Here is a 20,463-nt window from a genome sequence, read left to right as displayed (position 1 = left end):
CTCAGGAGGCAGGTAAGGTGGTTTGGTATTCTCATCTCTTTAAGAATTTTCCACAGTTTGTTATGATCCATGCAATCAAAGGCTTTGGTGTAGCCAATAAAGCAGATGTTTCTCTGGAACTCTCTTGCTTTTTTGATGATCCAGCAGATGTTGACAATTTGATCTCTGTTTCCTCTGGCCTTTCCTGAATCCAGCTCGAACATATGAAAGTTCTCGGTTCACATACTATTGAAGCTTGACTTGGAGAATTTTGAGTATTACTTTGCTAGCATGTGAGATGAGTGCAATTATGTGGTAGTTTGAGCATTCTTTGGCATTTCCTTTCTTTGGGATTGGAATGAAAACAGATCTTTTCCAGTCCTGGGGCTACTGCTGAGTTTTCCAAATTTGCTGGCATATTGAGTGCAGCACTTTCACAGCATCATCTTTTAGGACTTGAAATAACTGAGCTGGGATTTCCATCACCTCCACTAGGTTTCTTTGTAGTGATGCTTCCTAAGGGCCACTTGACTTTGCCCTCCAGGTTGTCTGATTCCTGGTGAGTGATTGCACCATCATGGTTATCTGGGTCATTAAGGTCTTTTTTGTATAGTTCTCCTGTGTATACTTGCCACCTCTTCTTAATATCTTCTGCTTCTGTTAGGTCCATACCATTTCTATTCTTTATTGTGCCCATCTTTGCATGAAATGTTCCCTTGGTATCTCTCATTTTCTTGAAGAGATCTCTGGTCTTTCCCATTCTATTGTTTTCCTCTATTTCTTTGCACTGATCACCGAGGAAGGCTTTCTTCTCTCTCCTTGCTATTCTCTGGAACTCTGTATTCAAATGGGTATATCTTTCCTTTTCTCCTTTTCTTTTTGCTTCTCTTATTTTCTCAGCTATTTGTAAGGCCTCCCCAGACAGCCATTTTGCTTTTTTGCATTTCTTTTTCTTGTGGATGGTCTTAATCACTGCCTCCTGTACAATGTCATGAACCTTCATCCTTAGTTCTTCAGGCACTCTATCAGATCTAATCCTTTGAATCTATCTGTCACCTCCACTGTATAATCATAAGGGATTTGATTTAGGTTATACCTGAATGGTCTAGTGGTTTTCCCTACTTTCTTCAATTTCAGTCTGAATTTGGCAATAAGGAGTTCATGATCTGAGCCACAGTCCGCTCCCAGTCTTGTTTTTGCTGACTTTAGAGAGCTTTTCCATCTTTGACTGCAAACAATATAATTAATGTGATTTTGATATTGACCATCTGGTTATTTCCAAGTGTAGAGTCATCTCGTGTTGTTGGAAGAGGGTGTTTGCTATGACCAGTGTGTTTTCTTAAGAAAACTGTTAGCCTCTGCTCTGCTTCCTTTTGTACTCCAAGGGCAAACTTGCCTGTTGTTACCCCAGGTACCTCTTGAGTTCCTACTTTTGCATTCCAGTTCCCACTGATGAAAAGGACATAGGTTAGTGTTAGTTCTAGAAGGTCTTGTAGGTCCTCACAGAACCATTCAACTTCAGCTTCTTCAGAATTAGTGGTTGGGGCATAGACTTGGATTACTGTGATATTGAATGCTTTGCCTTGGAAACGAACAGAGATCATTCTGTCATTTTGGAGATTACACCCAAGTACTGCATTTCAGACTCTTGTGGACTGTGAGCACGAGTCCATTTCTTCTAAGGGATTCTTGCCCACAGTAGTAGATATAATGATCATCTGAATTAAATCGGCCTCTCTGGTAGCTCAGCTGGTAGAGAATCCACCTGCAATGCAGGAGACCCTGATTTGATCCCTGGGTCAGGAAGTTCCCCTGAGAAGGAACTCAGTTTTCCTTGGAAAACTCCACTCTGGTTTTCTTGGGCTTCCCTGGTGGCTCAGACAGTAAAGAATCCGCCTGCAATGTGGGAGATCTGGGTTCAGTCCCTGGGGTTGGGAAGATTCCCTGGAGAGGGGAAGAGCTACCCACTCCAGTCTTCTTGCCTGGAGAATCCCATGGACTGAGGAGCCTGGCAGAATTCCATGGGGTCGCAAAGAGCCGGACACGACTGAGCTCCTTTCAGTTTCACTGTATCTATCGAGTGAGGTAAATAAACACGCTGGGCGCCTAGTATGTGGGGAACTGGGATGGAATCTCAGGACCCACAAGCCCCAACCGACCTCTGTCATCCTGTAGACCAGTCTGCCCACCAGAAGCCAATGCCAGACACACATCATGTTAGAGCCGGGCCAGCAGTCAGAAATAAAATGTGTCAGCAAACAAAGCGACACACTCGACCCCGGGAGCCAGCAGACACCAGCGTGGGCACAGGAGTTAAGTGTGTCAGACAAGCTCGGGGCCTGGAGCTCCCCGAGAGAAGGGCCGGGGGAGGGTGCTCTGGGTGGAGTTACTTCTGACCTAAAGTCCTTTATTCAACTTCAAGAAACAGATGCGGAAGGACTGCTAACTGCTGCTAAGTCACTTTAGTTGTGTCCGACTCTTTGTGACTCCAGAGACAGCAGTCTACCAGGCTCCCCTGTCCCTGGGATTCTCCAGGCAAGAACACTGGAGTGGGTTGCCATTTCCTTCTCCAGTGCATGAAAGTGAAAAGTGAAAGGGAAGTCGCTCAGTCATGTCTGACTCTTAGCGACCCCATGGACTGCAGCCCACCAGGCTCCTCCATCCATGGGATTTTCCAGGCAAGAGTACTGGAGTGGGGTGCCACTGCCTTCTCCATGGGGAAGGAATACAGAGGCAAAAAGAAAAAAAAAAGGATAAAGACATTAGCACACATGAAGAAAGGAATAAATTGTTGCCTTGATCCTTTAAAATACACTTTATTTCATTTCACAATATCAAGTTTAGTCTTGTCATGTGCCAAATTAGAACAGCATACCAAAAAACTTCAAACAAGAAAGTTGCTAGTTCTAGCGTAAAGCAGAACTGCTTATGGACATATACATAGACGCAGTACACAGGGTCGTTTGGGGCTCCCCTGGTGGTGGCTCAGACGGTTAACAAGGCCCCTGCCAATGCAGGAGACCCAGGTTCGATCCCTGGGTGGGGAAGATCCTCTGGGATAGGAAATGACAACCCACTGCAGTATTCCTGCCTCGAGAACACCATGGACAGAGGAGCCTGGCCAGTTACAGCCAGTCAATGTGCAGAGTCTGACACGCCTGAGGAACTGAGCACGCGCGCACACACACACACACACGCGTGCACGCAGCACTACACGGAAAGCCCTTTGAGGCTGCTGTTACAAGCACGTTCACCGACCTTGGAAGCAGTCTGTGCTGCCAGTCTGAGGGGACAGACATTCCTTAGCCTTCAGGACCAACGTGGGGTCAGTTTGGAAAGATCAGGAGATTTTCTTATGAAAGATGGAGAATCTCCCCTGTTGTAATCTCTATATTCTTTTATCTAGATTTAAAAAACCACTGTAATCTTTAAATAACTATGATCAGAGTTATCATCATCCACTTTTTAAAGGCACTTACAAAGTTTGAAATACTGCGTTACATCTTCATTAAGCAGGAGTGCTTTTTTCTGTCAGAAGTATTAGTTAAGTGACTTTTGTGCACTTTATTTGAACTCTGAATCTCCTCATCTGTAGAACCAGGGGTGGGAGGAGGATTTGAAGAACCAGACGTATTTAGTACTGCTATATTCCATGTGCTACACAAATACTTCCGATGCACTGACTTACTGAGACCTCAGCCAGCCTTTGAGGTAAACACGATTACTATGGCTGTTTAACAGATTTTTAAAAATTGGGTCACAGAAACTTTACATTTAACTTCAGTTCAGTTCACTCAGTCATGTCCGATTCTTTGCAACCCCATGAATTGCAGCACGCCAGGCCTCCCTGTCCATCACCAACTCCTGGAGTTCACTCAGATTCACATCTATCGAGTCGGTGATGCCATCCAGCCATCTCATCCTCTGTCGTCCCCTTCTCCTCCTGCCCCGAATCCCTCCCAGCATCAGAGTCTTTTCCAATGAGTCAACTCTTCACATGAGGTGGCCAAAGTACTGGAGTTTCAGCTTCATCATCAGTCCTTCTAATGAATACCCAGGGCTGATCTCCTTTAGGATGGACTGGTTGGATCTCTTTGCAGTCCAAGGGACTCTCAAGAGTCTTCTCCAACAACACAGTTCAAAAGCATCAATTCTTCGGTGCTCAGCTTTCTTTACAGTCTAGCTCTCACATCCATACATGAGCACTGGAAAAATGACAAGACCATTTTAACTTGCCCAAGGTCAGATGTCAAGTGGCGAAACTGGGACCCAAAACCTGGTAGTCCACCTGCTGCCTGCTCACTCTCGACAGCCAACAGTTGGTTCAGTGCCATACAGGACCTGCTGTGGGGATCAGATGAGAGATCGTGCCCCTGGATTAGCACACTGCCCCAGCAGACAGTAAGCATGTCTCGGGAAGAACCAAAGGAAAATGAGCTTCAAAAGTAACATATAATACTCTATCATTATATTTGTCAATGCAACATACCTACATCACATATATATGAAATAACTATCTCCAAACACAGCCTTTGTCATCACATATATTGCCAGGAGAGGCTTCGCAGGTGGCACTAGTGGTAAAGAACCCACCTGCCAATGGAGGAGACAAAAGAGACACCAGCTTGATCCCTGGGTCGGGAAGATCCCCTAGAGGAGGGCATGGCAACCCACTCCAGTATCCTTGACTGGAGTATCTCATGGACAGAGGAGCCTGGTGGGTCACAGTCCGCAGGGTCACAGTCAGACACAACTAAAGCGACTTAGCATGCACCCACGCATATTGCCAGGTAACTAATTTTTAAGATTTACAGTTTCCCTTTTTTGGTTGAACTAATGAAGCATCAATAAACCCAAGAATGTAAGTCAGAATTTATTCTGAACATACTATAAGGAGACTAGACTCTTAGTAAATAAGCATTCTTTTTCAGATATAAAGATTTATAAAAAATAAAGTTGCAGAACATGTCTTTCTTACATAGTCACAGAAAAAATCACAAATCATCATTAATATGGATGAATAACTGAGCTGTTTCCCCACCACCAGTAAACACGTATTGAGAGTTTGCTGCACAAATCAGATTTTCTACAACACAGAAGTTATTGAGCTTTCTATTTAGGGTGACTTCGAAAAACAGGCTCCTTCCCACCCGCTCCCTGCTCAGGATAATAACCAAGAATCTCTGTTTTCATTCCAATCCCAAGGAAAGGCAATGCCAAAGAATGCTCAAACTGCCACACATTTGCACTCATCTCACATGCTAGCAAAGTAATGCTCAAAATTCTCCAAGCTAGTCTTCAATAATACATGAACCGAGAACTTCCAGATGTTCAAGCTGGTTTTAGAAAAGGCAGAGGAAGAACTGACTCATTGAAAAATACCTTGATGTTGGGAAAGATTGAAGGCAGAAGGAAAAGAGGATGACAAAGGATGAGATGGTTGGATGGCATCACCGATTCAATGGACATGAGTTTGAGCAAGCTCCGGGAGTTGGTGATGGACAAGGAAGCCTGGCATGCTGCCGTTCATGGGGTCGCAGAGTTGGACCTGACTGACTGAAGTCTCTCTTCGACCTCACGTATAAATAGTCCCAGAATGTTTCCCCAGTTAGTAGAAGTAATGAATTTACTTAATTATCTACAAATTTGAAAAAACATCAGTGAAATCTTAGGGCTAATGTGATGTTGTAAATATAAACTGACACAGATAAGTGATTGCCAAATAGCACACCAAAACATCTGAATAAAAAGTTTTAGATTCAGTCAATGGAGATTTTACCTGTGTAGGGTGTTAGGTTCAGTTACTGTGTTTATAAAGACAGTTATACTAAATCGTAACGTAACATTCCAAGTTAGCCAATCTTTAGTTTAAAAGTAGGTGTAACTCATAACAGAGATTGCCCCTCCTTCAAATTCCTACTTATAAGCAAAGATATGTAAGTTATTACAAGATGGTATCTGGAATATGTGCCAAGAAAACCTCTTCCTCAAGCTAACACTTGAAGAACAAATCTTATTAGGATTACAGTTTATTTTTACTGTATACATTTGCAATTGTACACATGAAATCCCAGGATAGACATTTCTCCATTTTCTCAAATGTGAGTCTGCTATACATCTGGCAGTTACTTTGCACCTATGCTTCATGGGCAAAGGTTATACAACATTTCTTAGTTTTAATGGTCAACTTATTCAGATCATTTTACTGATATAGACTTATTCAGTGAAGGTAAGTATAAACCATATAACATTATGAAAGAAACTAAAATTTATGTAACCTGGATATTACTTTGAAATCAAAGGTCTGTCTAGTCAAGACTACAGTTTTTCCAGTGGTCATGTATGGATCTGGGAGTTGGACTGTGAAGAAAGCTAAGCACCGGAAGAACTGATGCTTTTGAACTGTAGTGCTGGAGAAGACGCTGGATAGTCTCTTGGACTGCAAGGAGATCCAACCAGTCCACCCTAAAGGAGATCAGTCCTGGGTGTTCATTGGAAGGACTGATGTTAAAGCTGAAACTCCAATACTTTGGCCACCTGATGTGAAGAACTGACTCATCTGAAAAGACCCTGATGCTGGGAAAGATTGAAGGAGGGAGGAGAAGGGGATGAGAGAAGATGAGACAGTTGGATGGCATCACCAACTCAATAAACATGAGTTTGAGTATGTACTGGGTGTTGGTGATGGACAGGAAGGCCTGACATACTGCAGCCCATGGGGTTGAAGAGTCAGACATGACTGAGCAATTGAACTGAACTGAACTGAATCTGGATATAAAGGAGAATTGTACCACTCTAAATGAAAAAAAAAAAACAAAAACCAAAAAACTGCACGGAAATGATACAGATGAAAGAAGTCACCAGTACGTGTGATGTAAGGATCAGTTGGATTCATTCTTGACTCACCAACCTGGCTAATTTTAAGCATCTGACATGTTTCAGTGTGGTATCTTAGTAATTTCAAAACTGTCAAGCAATTAATAATCACCATACATCTTATAAAATTCCCTGGTGGTTCAGACGGGAAAGCATCTGCCTGCATCAGGAACATCCCTTGGAGCAGGGAATGGCAACCTACTCCAGTATTCTTGCCTGGAGAATCCCAAGGACAGAGCAGCCTGGCGAGCTACAGTCCATGGGGCCAAAAAGAGTCAGACACAACTGAGCTACTAACATTCATTCATAAATCTTATAAAATATATGGATAACCTTATATAACCAAATTAACAAACTGTATCACAATTTTAAAGATTTTAATGTACTTTAAAAAAATTGCTCAATACTATTTCAGAATGCAGGGCCAGCCATGAGGCCTATTTTATGTAAAGAGAGACCATTGGTGAATTTTTGGGTCACAAATGTTAAATAGCACAGACATCAGAGACAGTGAAAGATTTTATTATCTCTTTTACTTTCATCCAAACACACCCTTTTGTGAAAAAGATAAAAGCATGCACATTGACTGCAGTCTTTTAAAGAAAAAACAAGTACTAAGCCGTAAGTCAACAATAATATAAACAAAACCTTAAATGATATTATGTGAAATGGTTTACTGGTATATAGAGTTCTTAATTTCAGAAAATTCAAGTCATATCAATACATGTTAAAAAGACGCTTCTAATTTTCGAAATACTTTGATACAAAAAAAATTTAAACATTTTATAGACCTTTTGTGAGAAGAATATAAGGGTAGTTATAAGAAACATGCTGTTCAAGTGATCTTGTGCAGCTCACTTGGCCTTCTTCAAATCAGTTATACTCAACATAATTCCAGTGGTATTGCTTCTTAAAATTTAAATTTAGAGCATATCCATGACATTCAAAATAAGTTACATAACTTACGTTTATTGTGATCGAATTAGAAATAGTTCCTAACTTTAGGACTGTTGAAAAACAGTATTTAACAAAGACACGGCATTGACATAATTGCGCTCTAGAGGGTAAGAGAACTGCAATGTGGCATAAAAACACAAGTTTTACCTGCACCTTCATTTATAATGAGGCCGATGGTATCCTGTGGGACTATGTGTACACACACATTACACACTCATCTGTGTATATACATACACATACTGAACTATGCGCAAACCAGTTCATACTACCCAACTCTTCAGAGGGGTTTCTTGAAATAAATTACTCTGGTTCTGGAAAATCAGACAAAATTTCTCTTATTATTTCTATTTTCTTTATCATGATTTAAGAGGTGTATTTCATCTGGGGCACTGATACAATTTTACAGCAAAAACTCATTACCTGGAAGCAGAAATGGGTATCTTAAGGGACTAATAGGCAATCGAGCTTGAATTGTAACATAAAAGTAGAGCAGATCACCCTTTAAAAGGTCCTCTTCTTGAGGGTTTGTTGTTCCAGGACTGAAAATTGTGTGATGTGGTTCCTGAAACATCGCTCTTCTTTTCAGGTGACTGATGAGTTACGCGGCCCCATTAACACTAATGGGAACTAAACAAATTCACTTTGTCCTGATGGATTAAGTCTGTATTTACTGTCTTGAGGAAGGCGACTTCTTGACGTAAAACAACACAAAATGCCTTTGCTGCGGACAGTGGGCTGGCTCACAAAAACTTAAACGGTTGAAGCCTGCGTCAGGACACAGCACTTCCGGGTGAGGCCTGCATCAGGACACAGTGCTTCCGGTGAGGCCCCATGTCCGCTGTAGGCAGCACCTCTGCTGATGATCTGGAGGAAAGGAACTCGAGTAGAACGGAAACGGACCATGATGACATAAAAACATGATTTTTGGATTAAACATTTCGCTGAACCCAAGGGTAACAGGCAAAAGGCACATGCTAGTAAGTCTAGTCAGGTGTCTGAGAGCTCCCACCATCTTAAATTGTGGACTCAGGTCTAACCAAGGTTCACACTGATTATTTCAACATAAAAAATAACAGGAAATCTTAAGGTTTTCAAGTACTTATGGCACAAATGTCATGAAGTTCTAGGAGCTTAGCCTAAATCTTCAAAAAGCTGAGCAATTTAAAGTTCTGCTACAATCAATATGGATCACAATTTTAACTTCTCATTTTTTTTACATTATTCTTTTGTATAGAGTACAGGGTGTGCAAATGAAGCTGTTTCAGTAAATATTAGAAATATTACTTTGCAAATATCAAGTGTAATTAGCTAACAACACAATACAATAAAAGCCCGTGCTAACACAGAGCTTCTCCCACCAACATTCCCCAGCCCTTTCCTTGTGCCCTTCTTGATTAACTACAATTTCTTTCATTGACTTGGAGAAATTAAACAGAAGGCAAAATATTTCACAGATGCAAGACACTAAGTACTTTAGTGATAAGAGTTGGCCCAGTCAAGTCTTAAAAAAAATTGAAAATTAATACAGCAAAATATATTGCAAATTAATGTTCATGAATGCCACTATTTGATATAACACAAGAAATTATACAATCCTAACAATCTTCTGCAGTTGCCATTAGTTCATAGGAAATGCCAAGAATAATATAAACTCTGTTTACCTTTTCCCTTTCCAACAGCTTCTGGACTGAAGTTGCAAAACCATGTATGTTTGCCCAAGACCAACTGAATATTGGCTTTAGTCAGAAATTCTATTTTATCCAATGTTCAATCAACAAGGCTTTATTTACACTTCTTATTAAATTCAGGAGCAATCGGATGTAACGTGCAGCCACCAACAATAAACAAACAGCAACAGTGCATCCCACCACCTGGAGACAGCTACTTGTTTATGCTTTAATACTAACCCACAAGCAGCCAATCAAGGTTCCATAAATCCAGGTTTTCACATACAGTTTCCTTCCGGCCTCAGTCATAAGCAAACCAGCAGTCAAACCACTTAAGATCAAGAATGATGGTAAGGTTTTCTTGAGACTTAGCTTAGAATTAACACTTTCTCCAGGAAATTTGTTTCTTCTTTCTGGGTCTGGTGAATCATAGAATTCTATAAGCAATCTATGGCCAGAATGAAAAAAGAAAATTGCTTTAACTTTCAGATTTAGTCATTTAAATATTTTAATTCAAAAAGTATTTATTGGGTGCCTGTTAGAGAAGTTACAAGTCCTTATAAGGAAATACCCAAAGAGTTGCTTTAATTGGAGTTTCTAGACATTAAAAAGTCATTTTAATGGTGCATCCTATAACTCATGGATCCACTTTTTTCAAGAAGAGGGAAAAAAGTATCAATATTTAAAACACAGCTTTAAAAAAACAGAAAAAATATCCACTGATAGCAAAACAAACAGTAATAATATATCCTGAAGTTTTCATCCAAGAAAATTCAATGTCTAAATATCATCTCTAAGCCTAAGAACTCAGTTTTTATCTTCCTAAAAACAAAATTCTAAAACTTCTACTTTTAGGAATTTGTGTAAATCACAAGGAGCCTCACACGCTCCCCTCGATCCTGAGAGGCCCCCACCTGGTACTCAGAGTTAACACTCAACATTTGCTCCAAAGTCATGTTATTAGCAGGAGAGACACCAGGTCAACCCCAGAAACTGTTCAGGCCCCGAAACACTAACAGCAAAACAACACTTTGGTCCCGAAAATGTCAACTGCCCCTTGTTTTTCCAACAAACGCCCTGGGGGCAGTTCCACATACATGTGAGGCACCATCCTCCACCCACGGCCGGATTCCTCACACCCCGCTGGCCCTCAGGCTGCACACCCTCCCCCAGGCCTGGAGCATCACAATGCGAAGCTTTCTGTGTGTCTCTTTTTGTAAAAAAACTTTCCATCTTACACAAATTATTGAAATGTGGTAAATAATGATGGACAGCCCCCATAACAAGATCTTTCACAGTGACTTGTAACTGTCAAGATTAAAACATGAAGAGACGAAACATGGAATGAGATTTGAGTATGTAAAAAGCATTCTTAAGACAGTAATCTGTTTACACTCATTTCACATTGTTTACGATAGTGACCAAGTTGAGCCAACGTATTCGAAGGGCGAGAACTATCATTACTCACTTATCTTTTATTTCAAAACGCTCATGAAGCCATCTTTTCATGGATACTTGTTCTTCTGGGATATTTTTTTTGTCTATACGATCAATGTGAATATGAATTTTGGGACATTCTTTGCAGAGAAATTCTAACAAGAAACAAAAATATTTCATTTTTATTAGTTTAGAATTCAGTTATATAAAATACCAACGAAAATGAGGTTTAAAAAAGTTTTAAAACAAAGTTCAGAGTCTTTCTTTAGCAAAGACAAAACAAAAATAAAGATTACAAATTGGTGGTCTGGGGTTTCAGGCTGAAGCAGTATAATTTCCAAGTCTCCCATAGTTCCCTAGTTCATGAGTTAAATCAACTAGATGGTACTTCTCATACAACAAGTGTTGTAAGTTGTACAGGCAGCCCAGGTCAGGACCAGAAGTATGCACCCACCCTCTAAAGGATCCCCGTATGCCAACCACCCTCAGCCCCACCACTCGCCTTCATGGGGCCGAGTGCTTGTCACAGGTCACTGGGACGGGACGGATGTGCCTGGGAAAGCACTGGGCACATGGAGCCACTCTACCCCTCAGACCCCAGCACTGACTCGTGGCTCTGCCATGGCTCCACAGGCCTCCGCCCACCCCCAACTCCGTGAGTTGCCAGTGGTGTCAACTCACTGGTGCGCCTTGCTTCCCTGATCCTTGCCATATTTTAACGTATTCCAGTTGCTCTGGGAACCAAATTTCTTTTTGTGGAATAGCTCTGGGCCTTTCAACAGCTAGTTCCTAAAAAATGCTAACCTACAAATTAGCAAACAGTCTTTTTTTTCAGCCCAGGTTGCACAAGGGATGAGGTCAGGATTTATTCCAAGATAAGAAAGAACTTTGAGCCGGAAATTTCCTTTTTTGGATGTGACTTTCTGTGAGGACATGACCATGCTAGCATATTTAAATTCCTGGAGAAGAAGGAAATATTGCTAAGAGATTTAAGAGACAACAATGTTCCCTGGGTGGGCATGCAAGTAGGGGGACAAGACCGTTTATCTCAAGTTGGAATGTGCTCACAGGTGTGTTCAGGAAACAGTGGCTGGTGTGTTGTGAAGCTGGAGGAAGACAGGAAGCTGATCCTTAACGTCTCCATCTCTGGACCCTGCACTCAGCCCTTCTTGTGAATTCTCTCTGCAACTGTTTTCCTCCATTTCTGGTGTCAAGCCTCAGTAACGCATTTCAGTCATCAAAAATTATCTTATTGTTTATATACTCTTAGAAGTGAACTAGCTTTGATGATAAATGTGCAAAACACTGCCATAGGAAGATTGCACTTTTACAATATTTTTCTCTTTCTTTTCAAGTTCTATTTTCTTTAAATCAAAGACCAGTGTAGGAAGTGCTTTCAGGAGCAGAACTGTGCACGGCTGATGAGCACAGACAGTGAGTCAGGCAGCCTGGGCTCTGACCCCTCACCAGCCTGGGCAGAGCTCAGCGTGCAGCCCCTCTGCACACTTTTCCACGTGTGTCTGTCCACAAGACGTGACAGAGGCAGACCCGGCCCGGGAGGCTGTCGTGAGGGTGATGGGGCAGGACAGGACAGTGTGGAGTGTCAGTCACTGGAGTTTGCTGGCTGCATGCGGCTCCTCACCTCACCCTATTTCTATTTCTGATACGTAAAAATGCAGGAGCTGGCACCAACTTTCCTGCCTTCACTTAATCATCTACACTTGCCCCTAACATTTCCTGCCCCTTAATTAGGCAGGTATCCGGCTGACACTGCATTTACCCTGGATGTCCCGAGTCCCAGGGCACAGATATACAGAATCTGCAAGGACACGAAACCAGCTGCACTTCTGGGGTCAGAAACAAATGCATGTGAACTCAAGTGTTTTTGTGTCACCCATCCTTAAAGATGCCAGTGTGAGAAAGGACCCTGAAAGTCCCCTGGATACTTTTGGCTTTTTCTCACCTAGAAGGTACATGTGAAAGTCGCTCAGTCATATCCGACTCTTTGACCCTGTGGACCGTAGCCTGCCAGGCTCCTCTGTCCATGGAATTCTCCAGGCAAGTATTTTGGAGTGGGTTGCCATTCCCTTCTCCAGGGGATCTTCCCAACCCAGGGATTGAACCCAGGTCTCCCGCATTGCAGGCAGATTCTTAACCGTCTGAGCCACCAGGAAAACCTAAGAATGTACATAGTGCTTTGGTATTTACATCACACGTTTGTGCATGTCACTTCGCTTGACCTTTCATGCACCTCTGCAGGCCAGGACTATCATTCTTTTGTGGGGGTGAAGGAAGCAAGGCCCAACGTTGTCAGCAGTGGAGTCAAGCCAAGTCCCTGTGGTCAGGAATCCAGATACAGACCATACAAGCTCAGATCAGCGCCAGCGACATCCAGGAGGTACTCCCACCAGAGACAAGAAATGAGTGACGGAAATACTTTCTTCAGTATTTCATAAGCTCCTATGTCTACTTTAGTAAAAACTATTTTAGTTGGGGCACATTTCACAGGGCATGAGCAAAAATTACCCCATAATACTTAGGGAATGTGGGGAAAATTATTCAATTAAGGTGTGACTTTTTTCTGACTACAGCTTTCCCAGCAGGTCCCTAGAGTATACTGTATTCCAGGGCCGCACAGGAAGTCTTCCAAGGCTCTAGACAGGTCACAAGGCCGAGTCTCCGGAGCAACCGATTCGCGCTGCTCTGTGCCTGTGGAGCCGGCTGAGAGGGGCGGGGCGCAACCCAGGGGCCCGGGGAGCCTGCCTCCTGCTCTGCCCCCTGCCTGGCTCATAACCCGCCCCCGTCCCTCTGGGACAAACCAAGAGCAGAACAATGCAACCTGAACCCAACAAAAAACGGAGTAGGTAAACGGTTATACGTGCACACCGATGAACACCATGTAGCCTTTTAAAAAATCATGTTAAGTGTATATAATCACATGTAAAGATGTTCATGACACTCTTAAGCCAAAAAAAAAAAAAAAAAGAACCACACACACACTTTTATATATATGTGTGTCTATATAAATACATACAAGCAGATATACACACCAACATACAAACATTACAAAAGACTTTGAGAAAAATATCTGAGGTGTTATCTGGGGTTGTATCTGAACAGGTGAGTTTGTAGAGTTTTTTCCCTTCTTCTGAGTTACCTATAATTTTCCCCTTCAAGTATGTCTTATTTTCATATAAGAAAATATTAAGAGAAAAAAGTTACCCGAGAACTATATAAAATACTTGAACAGAATATCAATTGTTGTCCTTTAGCTCACAATTTCTTCCAGTGTAACACTCATTTTAGAAACAGGAGTTATAAATCAATCACACTCAAGTGGCCCTGTCTCACCTCTGCCCAATGCACTCTGTCCACAGAAGCACTTGGATACTGTTGGAAAAAGCAGGCAAGCGCAGGAGGACCCTCTGATGGGCCCTGAGTGGAACAGACCATGAAATGGGAAGGACACGGCTCACTGCCTGCAGCCTCCCGCTCTGCTGCCAGACTCGGGTCACCAGGAGGGTCCCAGCAGGGTCATCCCCGCAGGGTCATGGGCACACAGCCCCGCCCCCGCTCAGGACAGCCTATGAGCAGCCAGGCTGAGGCACCCCAGGAACTCAGATGGAAGCAATTCCCCTGCAGGGCTGGGAGCCACACTGGCCTATGGCACATCAATGAACCATCTGGAAACTTTATGGAAAAAATTGCTGCACTCCTACCAACAAAGTGCAAAAGTCCCTGGGACACTTTACTCACCCACAGGCATGGGATCTAACCTGTTATTTGGGGCTTCTGCCAGTTTGATAGCAAAAAATGGTTTTTGACTTTTTCTTATTATGAACTTTTTTTTCTGTGAACTGGCTGTTCTTACCCTTTACTCATTTTTCTACTGAGTGACCAATCATATCAGTTTATAGGTACATTTTGTACATTAAGGAAATTAGCTTTTTTTTTCCCTACCCCTTGTCTTCAGTCTTCTGGTTTTACTCTGGTGTGCTTTTGCTTGAAGAAATATTTATTCTTAATTGACTGAAATAATTTTTTTGTACATGGCTTCTGAATGTAAGAGAAAAGCCAACCTTTTCAAAACTAGAGGCCCTGTGTCCAGACGACCCAAAGCCAGCTAAGGTGCTGAACAAGCGGAGCAGCGAGAGGAAGGGCCAGGCCTGGGAAACCCAGCCCTAAGACGTGTGCCCCCAAAAGGCACTTTTGGCCTAACTGTGAGGAGATGGAGTCACCAACATCAAGCACTGCCTTCTATACACGCTGTGGCTGGGAGTGCAAAAGCTCTGTGAGCTGCGAGGAGGCGCCTTCATCAGGGACAAGGTCACAGCTTGGATGAGGGCGACGGCAGGAAGGTGGCCTGGCCTACACACCGCCCCCCATCTCAGAAGCCACCGCAGGCGGAGCAGGAGGGTCTCCGTGACGGGCAGGAAACCAGCAGCCCCAAAGGCCCTGAGCAGGCGGCAACGACGTGAAGGAGCTCGGGGTTGGGCACCGAGGCCCCGGCCAGCAGCGCCCTGGGGACCCTGGGGACACTGCCCGCCCCACGGGTTCTTACCACGGAACCGCGACTCAATAAAAGCAGCCTTCTAAAAAGGCTATCATGGGAATTACATCTGGCTTCCATAAACAAAAAAATAGGTTCAGCCTTGTTTTCTAAAGAATGATAAGCTCACTACAAGCATGTCCGTCTTCAAATGTAAAACTTGGTCAAGGACTCTTTCAATGGTTCAAAAAAAGTAAAAAGTATTATATGTTGCCTTTTGTTTGTAAATTAAATTTGTACCTACAATAGACAAGCAATGAAGACAAGGGGTACTGGTGCAGGGGAGAGCAGGTGGATGGGGTCTGGTAGAGACAAGCCCGCACACTTCCGCTGCAGCTTCCACTTTGCTCTGCGGTGACAGTGAGTCAGGAGAGCGGTCAGTCTGCAGATGGGGCCCCTCCGGGTGCCCTTCCTCCGCCACCGGCCACTTCCCACCATTCAGCCGCATTCTGCTCACCCGCCTGTCCTCTTTCCCCTCCTTCCTCTGGGAGTCACTCTCCCTTCTGAACATTCGCCTTCAAGAGATCCTGCTGAGACGCGCTCGCCAAGCCGGTTCCACATCCAGCAGCTGCCGAGGGGAAATACTAGGCCAATATACCTTGAAGAGTGGATGGAAAACTCCACATGCTTCCTGCTGCCCAGCCCCACATCCAGAGGTCTCCAACAGTCAAGACCGCGCTTATATTGAACTAAAACATGCTGCCCACTTAAAATCCTGGCCCACAGGTCCTTAATACACGAGCCCATGGTTGAAAAAAGAAAAAGTCATGCGTGACGGTCCTTCTTCTTGTCTGTGATACCAGAGTTCACAAATGTTGCATGAAAAACACACATAAAGAGAACACTGACCAAGGGCACAACTCAGTGTTGCTAGCTTAGCATTTTCCCTGGTCTCTCCTTCCTTTGCTTAATGGAGCTTTTCCATTTGTGTGTGTGAACCTTGGGCAGAAAGAGGCCACGTTAACGATACTGGGCAAATCCAAAGGACGAATGGGACAGCCAAGCAGAGCTAGCGAAATTACTGTCGTTACAGATTAATAACAAATACATCAAGGGTACATATTTTGAAAATATATCAATGTAACATAATAGAACACACTTACGCTTTTAAAAAAGATATCCCACATTCGTAAACATATATGACTTACTACTTGAAAACAAACTTACCAGCCATGGATGGTGCTTCCTTCCGCTGCCCTTTATCATCCACAGACCCTTCAAAAGCCACTGTAACATCATAAACGGCATCCAAATAATCCTTCATAGAATCAAAAGCAACGTGAGTTGCCTTTATTCTTGGTGTCAACACATGTTTTAATACTGGAAGGCCTAGAAGAGAAGTTGAGTCAGCGTGGCTGTGTATTAGTTACAAAACCCCTTGGCAACAGACTGTAACTTCTAAACTGTTTTTATAGGAAAGTTTAGACCGCACTTTCATGTGCCTTTCTCAGTTTAAACCAACATTCATTTAATGCACTTACCACACACCCACATGTACAAGACCGTGCAGGAAGCTGTTGGAAAACCTGCCCTCAAAAAGCTTATGCCTCTCAGAAACCCTCCAATTTGGAAAACTCAGACAAGAGCAAACATACAATCCTCATTTCTGGCGACAGAATAAAAGTGGTAGCACCTTGCTCACTCAAGATTCAGGAGTAAAATTCCTAATTCCTGACTCCAAGTCCAAGATTCTTTTAGTTCTATGTCTACTCAAATAGAGATGAAGTGCAACTACCCAAACAACCCCCACTGTGTACAACACTTGAACTGAGAGCTGCTGTGATCCATATAAAATGCGAAATGCTGACTCGATACTTTTAGGGTAACTAAAGAAGCTAGTTTCTCAGTAAAATTTTTTTAAAAATCTGAAATCTAATTCACAGACCATAAAATTCACCACTGTAAAGTATACAACTCTGTTGATTTTAGTTTATTCAAAGGACTTTAGAACCATCACCACTATCACACTCCAGACCGTTTTCATTACTCCAAAGACCCTTCACCCTGGCAGACACGGCCAGGAAGATACCCTCTTCCTCCACTCCACTCCCCATTACCACAAAGCCACTTTCAGTCTCTATGAATTTCCCAGTTATGGACAAATCATATAAACGAGATCAAAGCATGTGGACTGCTGTGTCTGGCGTGTACCTCAGCACTTTATTACTTGTCTATTGCATGGCTATACCAGACTGTGTTAATCCACTGACATATGTCTGGGTTGTTTTCACCCTTTGGCTATTATAAGTAATGCAACTATGGACACCCATGTAAACTGCATATGAATAATGCACACAAGTCCTGGTATGAAAGCACAATTATTTACGCACACAGGCACTTTTAAAAGCTTCTTTAAGTGGGAAACTACTAACATTTATATAGACTGATTCAACATGCCCATTAGTGCTCCCGTGAGTGTTAGAAATCAACACTCCTTCCCCTTCCCATTTCCTAGGAGTTGGTGAATGACAGGGAAGGCTGGTGTGCTGCAGTCCACGGCAGCTCGAAGAGTCGGACACAACTGAGCAACGGAACCGAACTTCCTGTTTCCTACTCCCCGCTCCCCACTGCCGCCCCGCTTCCTGGTTTAGAATATTTATTGACAGTTTAACAGAAAAGTGTAGCTCTCTGAAAAAGTGACATGAAAACAAACCATTAAAAAAAAAACCTCAATTTGGGTTTTCTACTGCTTCTCTCCAGGGAAAATTAGCTGCATAAGAAAGAACAGCTATAGCATGTTGGGATCTTCCTGCAGAAGAATTTTTAAAATGCAGAGTTGGTGTGGGAAAGAAAAAGATTCCCACAACCACATATCTGACTTGAGTCCCTGGGGCAGAAACAGTTTAATTTATTCACAAACTTATAACAAAAACCTGAACAGTATACCAGGCTGGGAAACATTTGTCAATTAAATTAGTTAATACTTCCTTCTCTGCTCTTGGAATTCACCCAACTTTATGAAGTCCACAGTTCCACAGTATCACCCTGTGGCAATTAATTATTAGAATCTAAGTAAGTCAGTAACAAGGTAAGAAGATAGAAAAGTAACACTTCCCTAAAAATGAGTTATAACAAAGGTTTGGAAAAATCGACTGGCAGATGAATAAGAAACACCCATCACTAGTAGGTGAAGGAAGTGAAGGCAGAATGTTCTCACTGTGGAAGGTATGGGGCCACTCCACTATCCCCAAACCTTGGGTCAATATTATAAAACTAATTTCATAATAACACTATAGAGACCAGTTGGAATTTCAGTACAGAGTCAAACAATAGGCATTCATAATTAACTACTTGAGCTTGAGCCCACCACATTGCCTCTGGGGAACTCAGAAAACCCCTGAGCCTGGAACAGGAAAATGTTAGCTAATTAAATTAATTCTTCCTGGTCAACATCGAATCTCTGTTTTAGTATCTGCTTTGCCTTGCTTCCACCTCCAGACCTCCTGACTCCCAGCTGGCACTAACAATACTCTAGCTTACCCTTGACCAAACTTCTCCCTGAGGGCCAACATATATGCTTCATATAACTGAAATTTTGTTGTTGAATAAATGATACCACTGAATGGAAAATCTTTACTGATCCAAGTAGGAAATTTTACAATATATATCTATGCATATATATTGCTATATCTATATATACAGACATATACAGGGCTTCCCAAGCTGAGTGGTAAGGAATCTTCCTGCCAAGTAGGAGACACCAGTTCGATCCCTGGGTTGGGAAGATCACTTGGAGAAGGAAACTGCTACCCCACTCCAGCCTGGGAAATCCCATGGACAGACGAGCCTGGCAGGCTAAATTTCACAGGGTTGCAAAGAGTTGGACATGACTGAGTGACTGAGCGCACACCCACATTCTGAGGACTTGTGCTTAATTTGCGGGAGTCAAGTGGGATGGTGTGTGTGTGTGTGTCTGTGTGTGTGTCTGTGTGTGTCTCTCTGTGTGTGTGTGTGTGTGTTCACTAGGTCATGTTGCCATTTCTTTCCCCCGAGATCTTCCTGACCCAGGGATTGAACCTGCACCTCCTGCATCGGCAGATGGATTCTTTATCACTGTGCCAACTGGGAAGCCCAACATAAAAACATTACTCACACTTAAAAATATTTTTTCACTTACTCATACCAACTGGTAAAAGTTTGAGGAAAAAGGGCATGCTGGAGAGAGGCCAAGATAGAGGCCTGTAGGGCAGAAAGTGGGGGAAAGCCCAATGGACAGATGACCAAAGGTGAACTAATTTATTTGGAAATATGAATAAGTCTTTTTTAAAGGAATGACTAACAGTTTCAAGTAAAAACGGAATTTAGAGATCATTAATCTAACAATCTATGAAGTAGACAGTAACACTGGGTCAGCTATAGAGATATAGATGTGAACCTAGAGTCTTCACTGTCATATAGAGTGAAGTAAGTCAGAAAGAGGGAAATATCGTATATTAACGCATATACACGGATTCTAGGAAAATGGTTCAGATGAACCTATGTGCAGGGCAGAAGTGGAGAGATGCAGACGTAGAGAAGGAACTTGCAGACACAGAGGGGGAAGCAGAGGGCGGGATGAGCGGAGAGAGAAGCACTGCCGCACACACGTAAAACAGAGAGCTGGAGGGAATCTGCTCAAAGCCCAGGGCGCTTAGCTCAGGGCTCTGCGATGACCTAGACAAGTGGGCTGAGGGCTCCCGCAGGCGCAGGAGGAAGCGGGTGGATGGTTCACATTGTTACCCAGCAGAAACTAATGCAACCTTGTAAAGCAATTATAATCCAATAAAACAACGTAAGAATTCATGACACTCTAATGCAGACATACCTTAAATAACAACTCTAATTATAAATAAATGTATTTTGTGACTAATATATTTTTGAAGGAAAATACTTCTAGGAAAGAGTGATAGCCAGAGCCTTGAAATATGTAGGATTTATTAGACAGACAGACACAGGCACACCCACCGCTCCCGCCTCTTAACCAGCCATCACCACAGCAATGGTATGTGGTGTAATGAC

General features: G+C 42.8%; 1 protein-coding gene across 2 annotated transcripts in view; it reads right to left on the bottom strand.

Annotated features, from left to right (window-relative positions):
- Positions 1-7,215: 7,215 nt before the first annotated feature.
- AGPAT5 (1-acylglycerol-3-phosphate O-acyltransferase 5) overlaps positions 7,216-20,463 on the bottom strand; it is a 45,082-nt gene continuing 31,834 nt past the window's right edge. The window contains exons 6-9 of one of the 2 annotated variants that reach the window (XM_040243215.1): positions 16,633-16,794; positions 10,948-11,071; positions 9,720-9,927; positions 7,216-8,676 (exon numbers count right to left, since the gene is read on the bottom strand). In XM_040243215.1, the coding sequence (XP_040099149.1) occupies positions 8,563-8,676; positions 9,720-9,927; positions 10,948-11,071; positions 16,633-16,794 (608 nt within the window). In that variant the 3' untranslated portion in view covers positions 7,216-8,562. Of the gene's footprint in view, positions 9,928-10,947; positions 11,072-16,632; positions 16,795-20,463 lie in introns of both variants that reach the window. The other variant, XM_040243216.1, reaches the window with a different exon arrangement.

The sequence above is a fragment of the Oryx dammah genome, unplaced genomic scaffold (genome assembly GCF_014754425.2).
Source record: "Oryx dammah isolate SB20612 unplaced genomic scaffold, SCBI_Odam_1.1 HiC_scaffold_7, whole genome shotgun sequence".
NCBI classification, from domain to species: domain Eukaryota; kingdom Metazoa; phylum Chordata; class Mammalia; order Artiodactyla; family Bovidae; genus Oryx; species Oryx dammah.
This window is presented reverse-complemented; position numbering and strand designations above follow the sequence as displayed.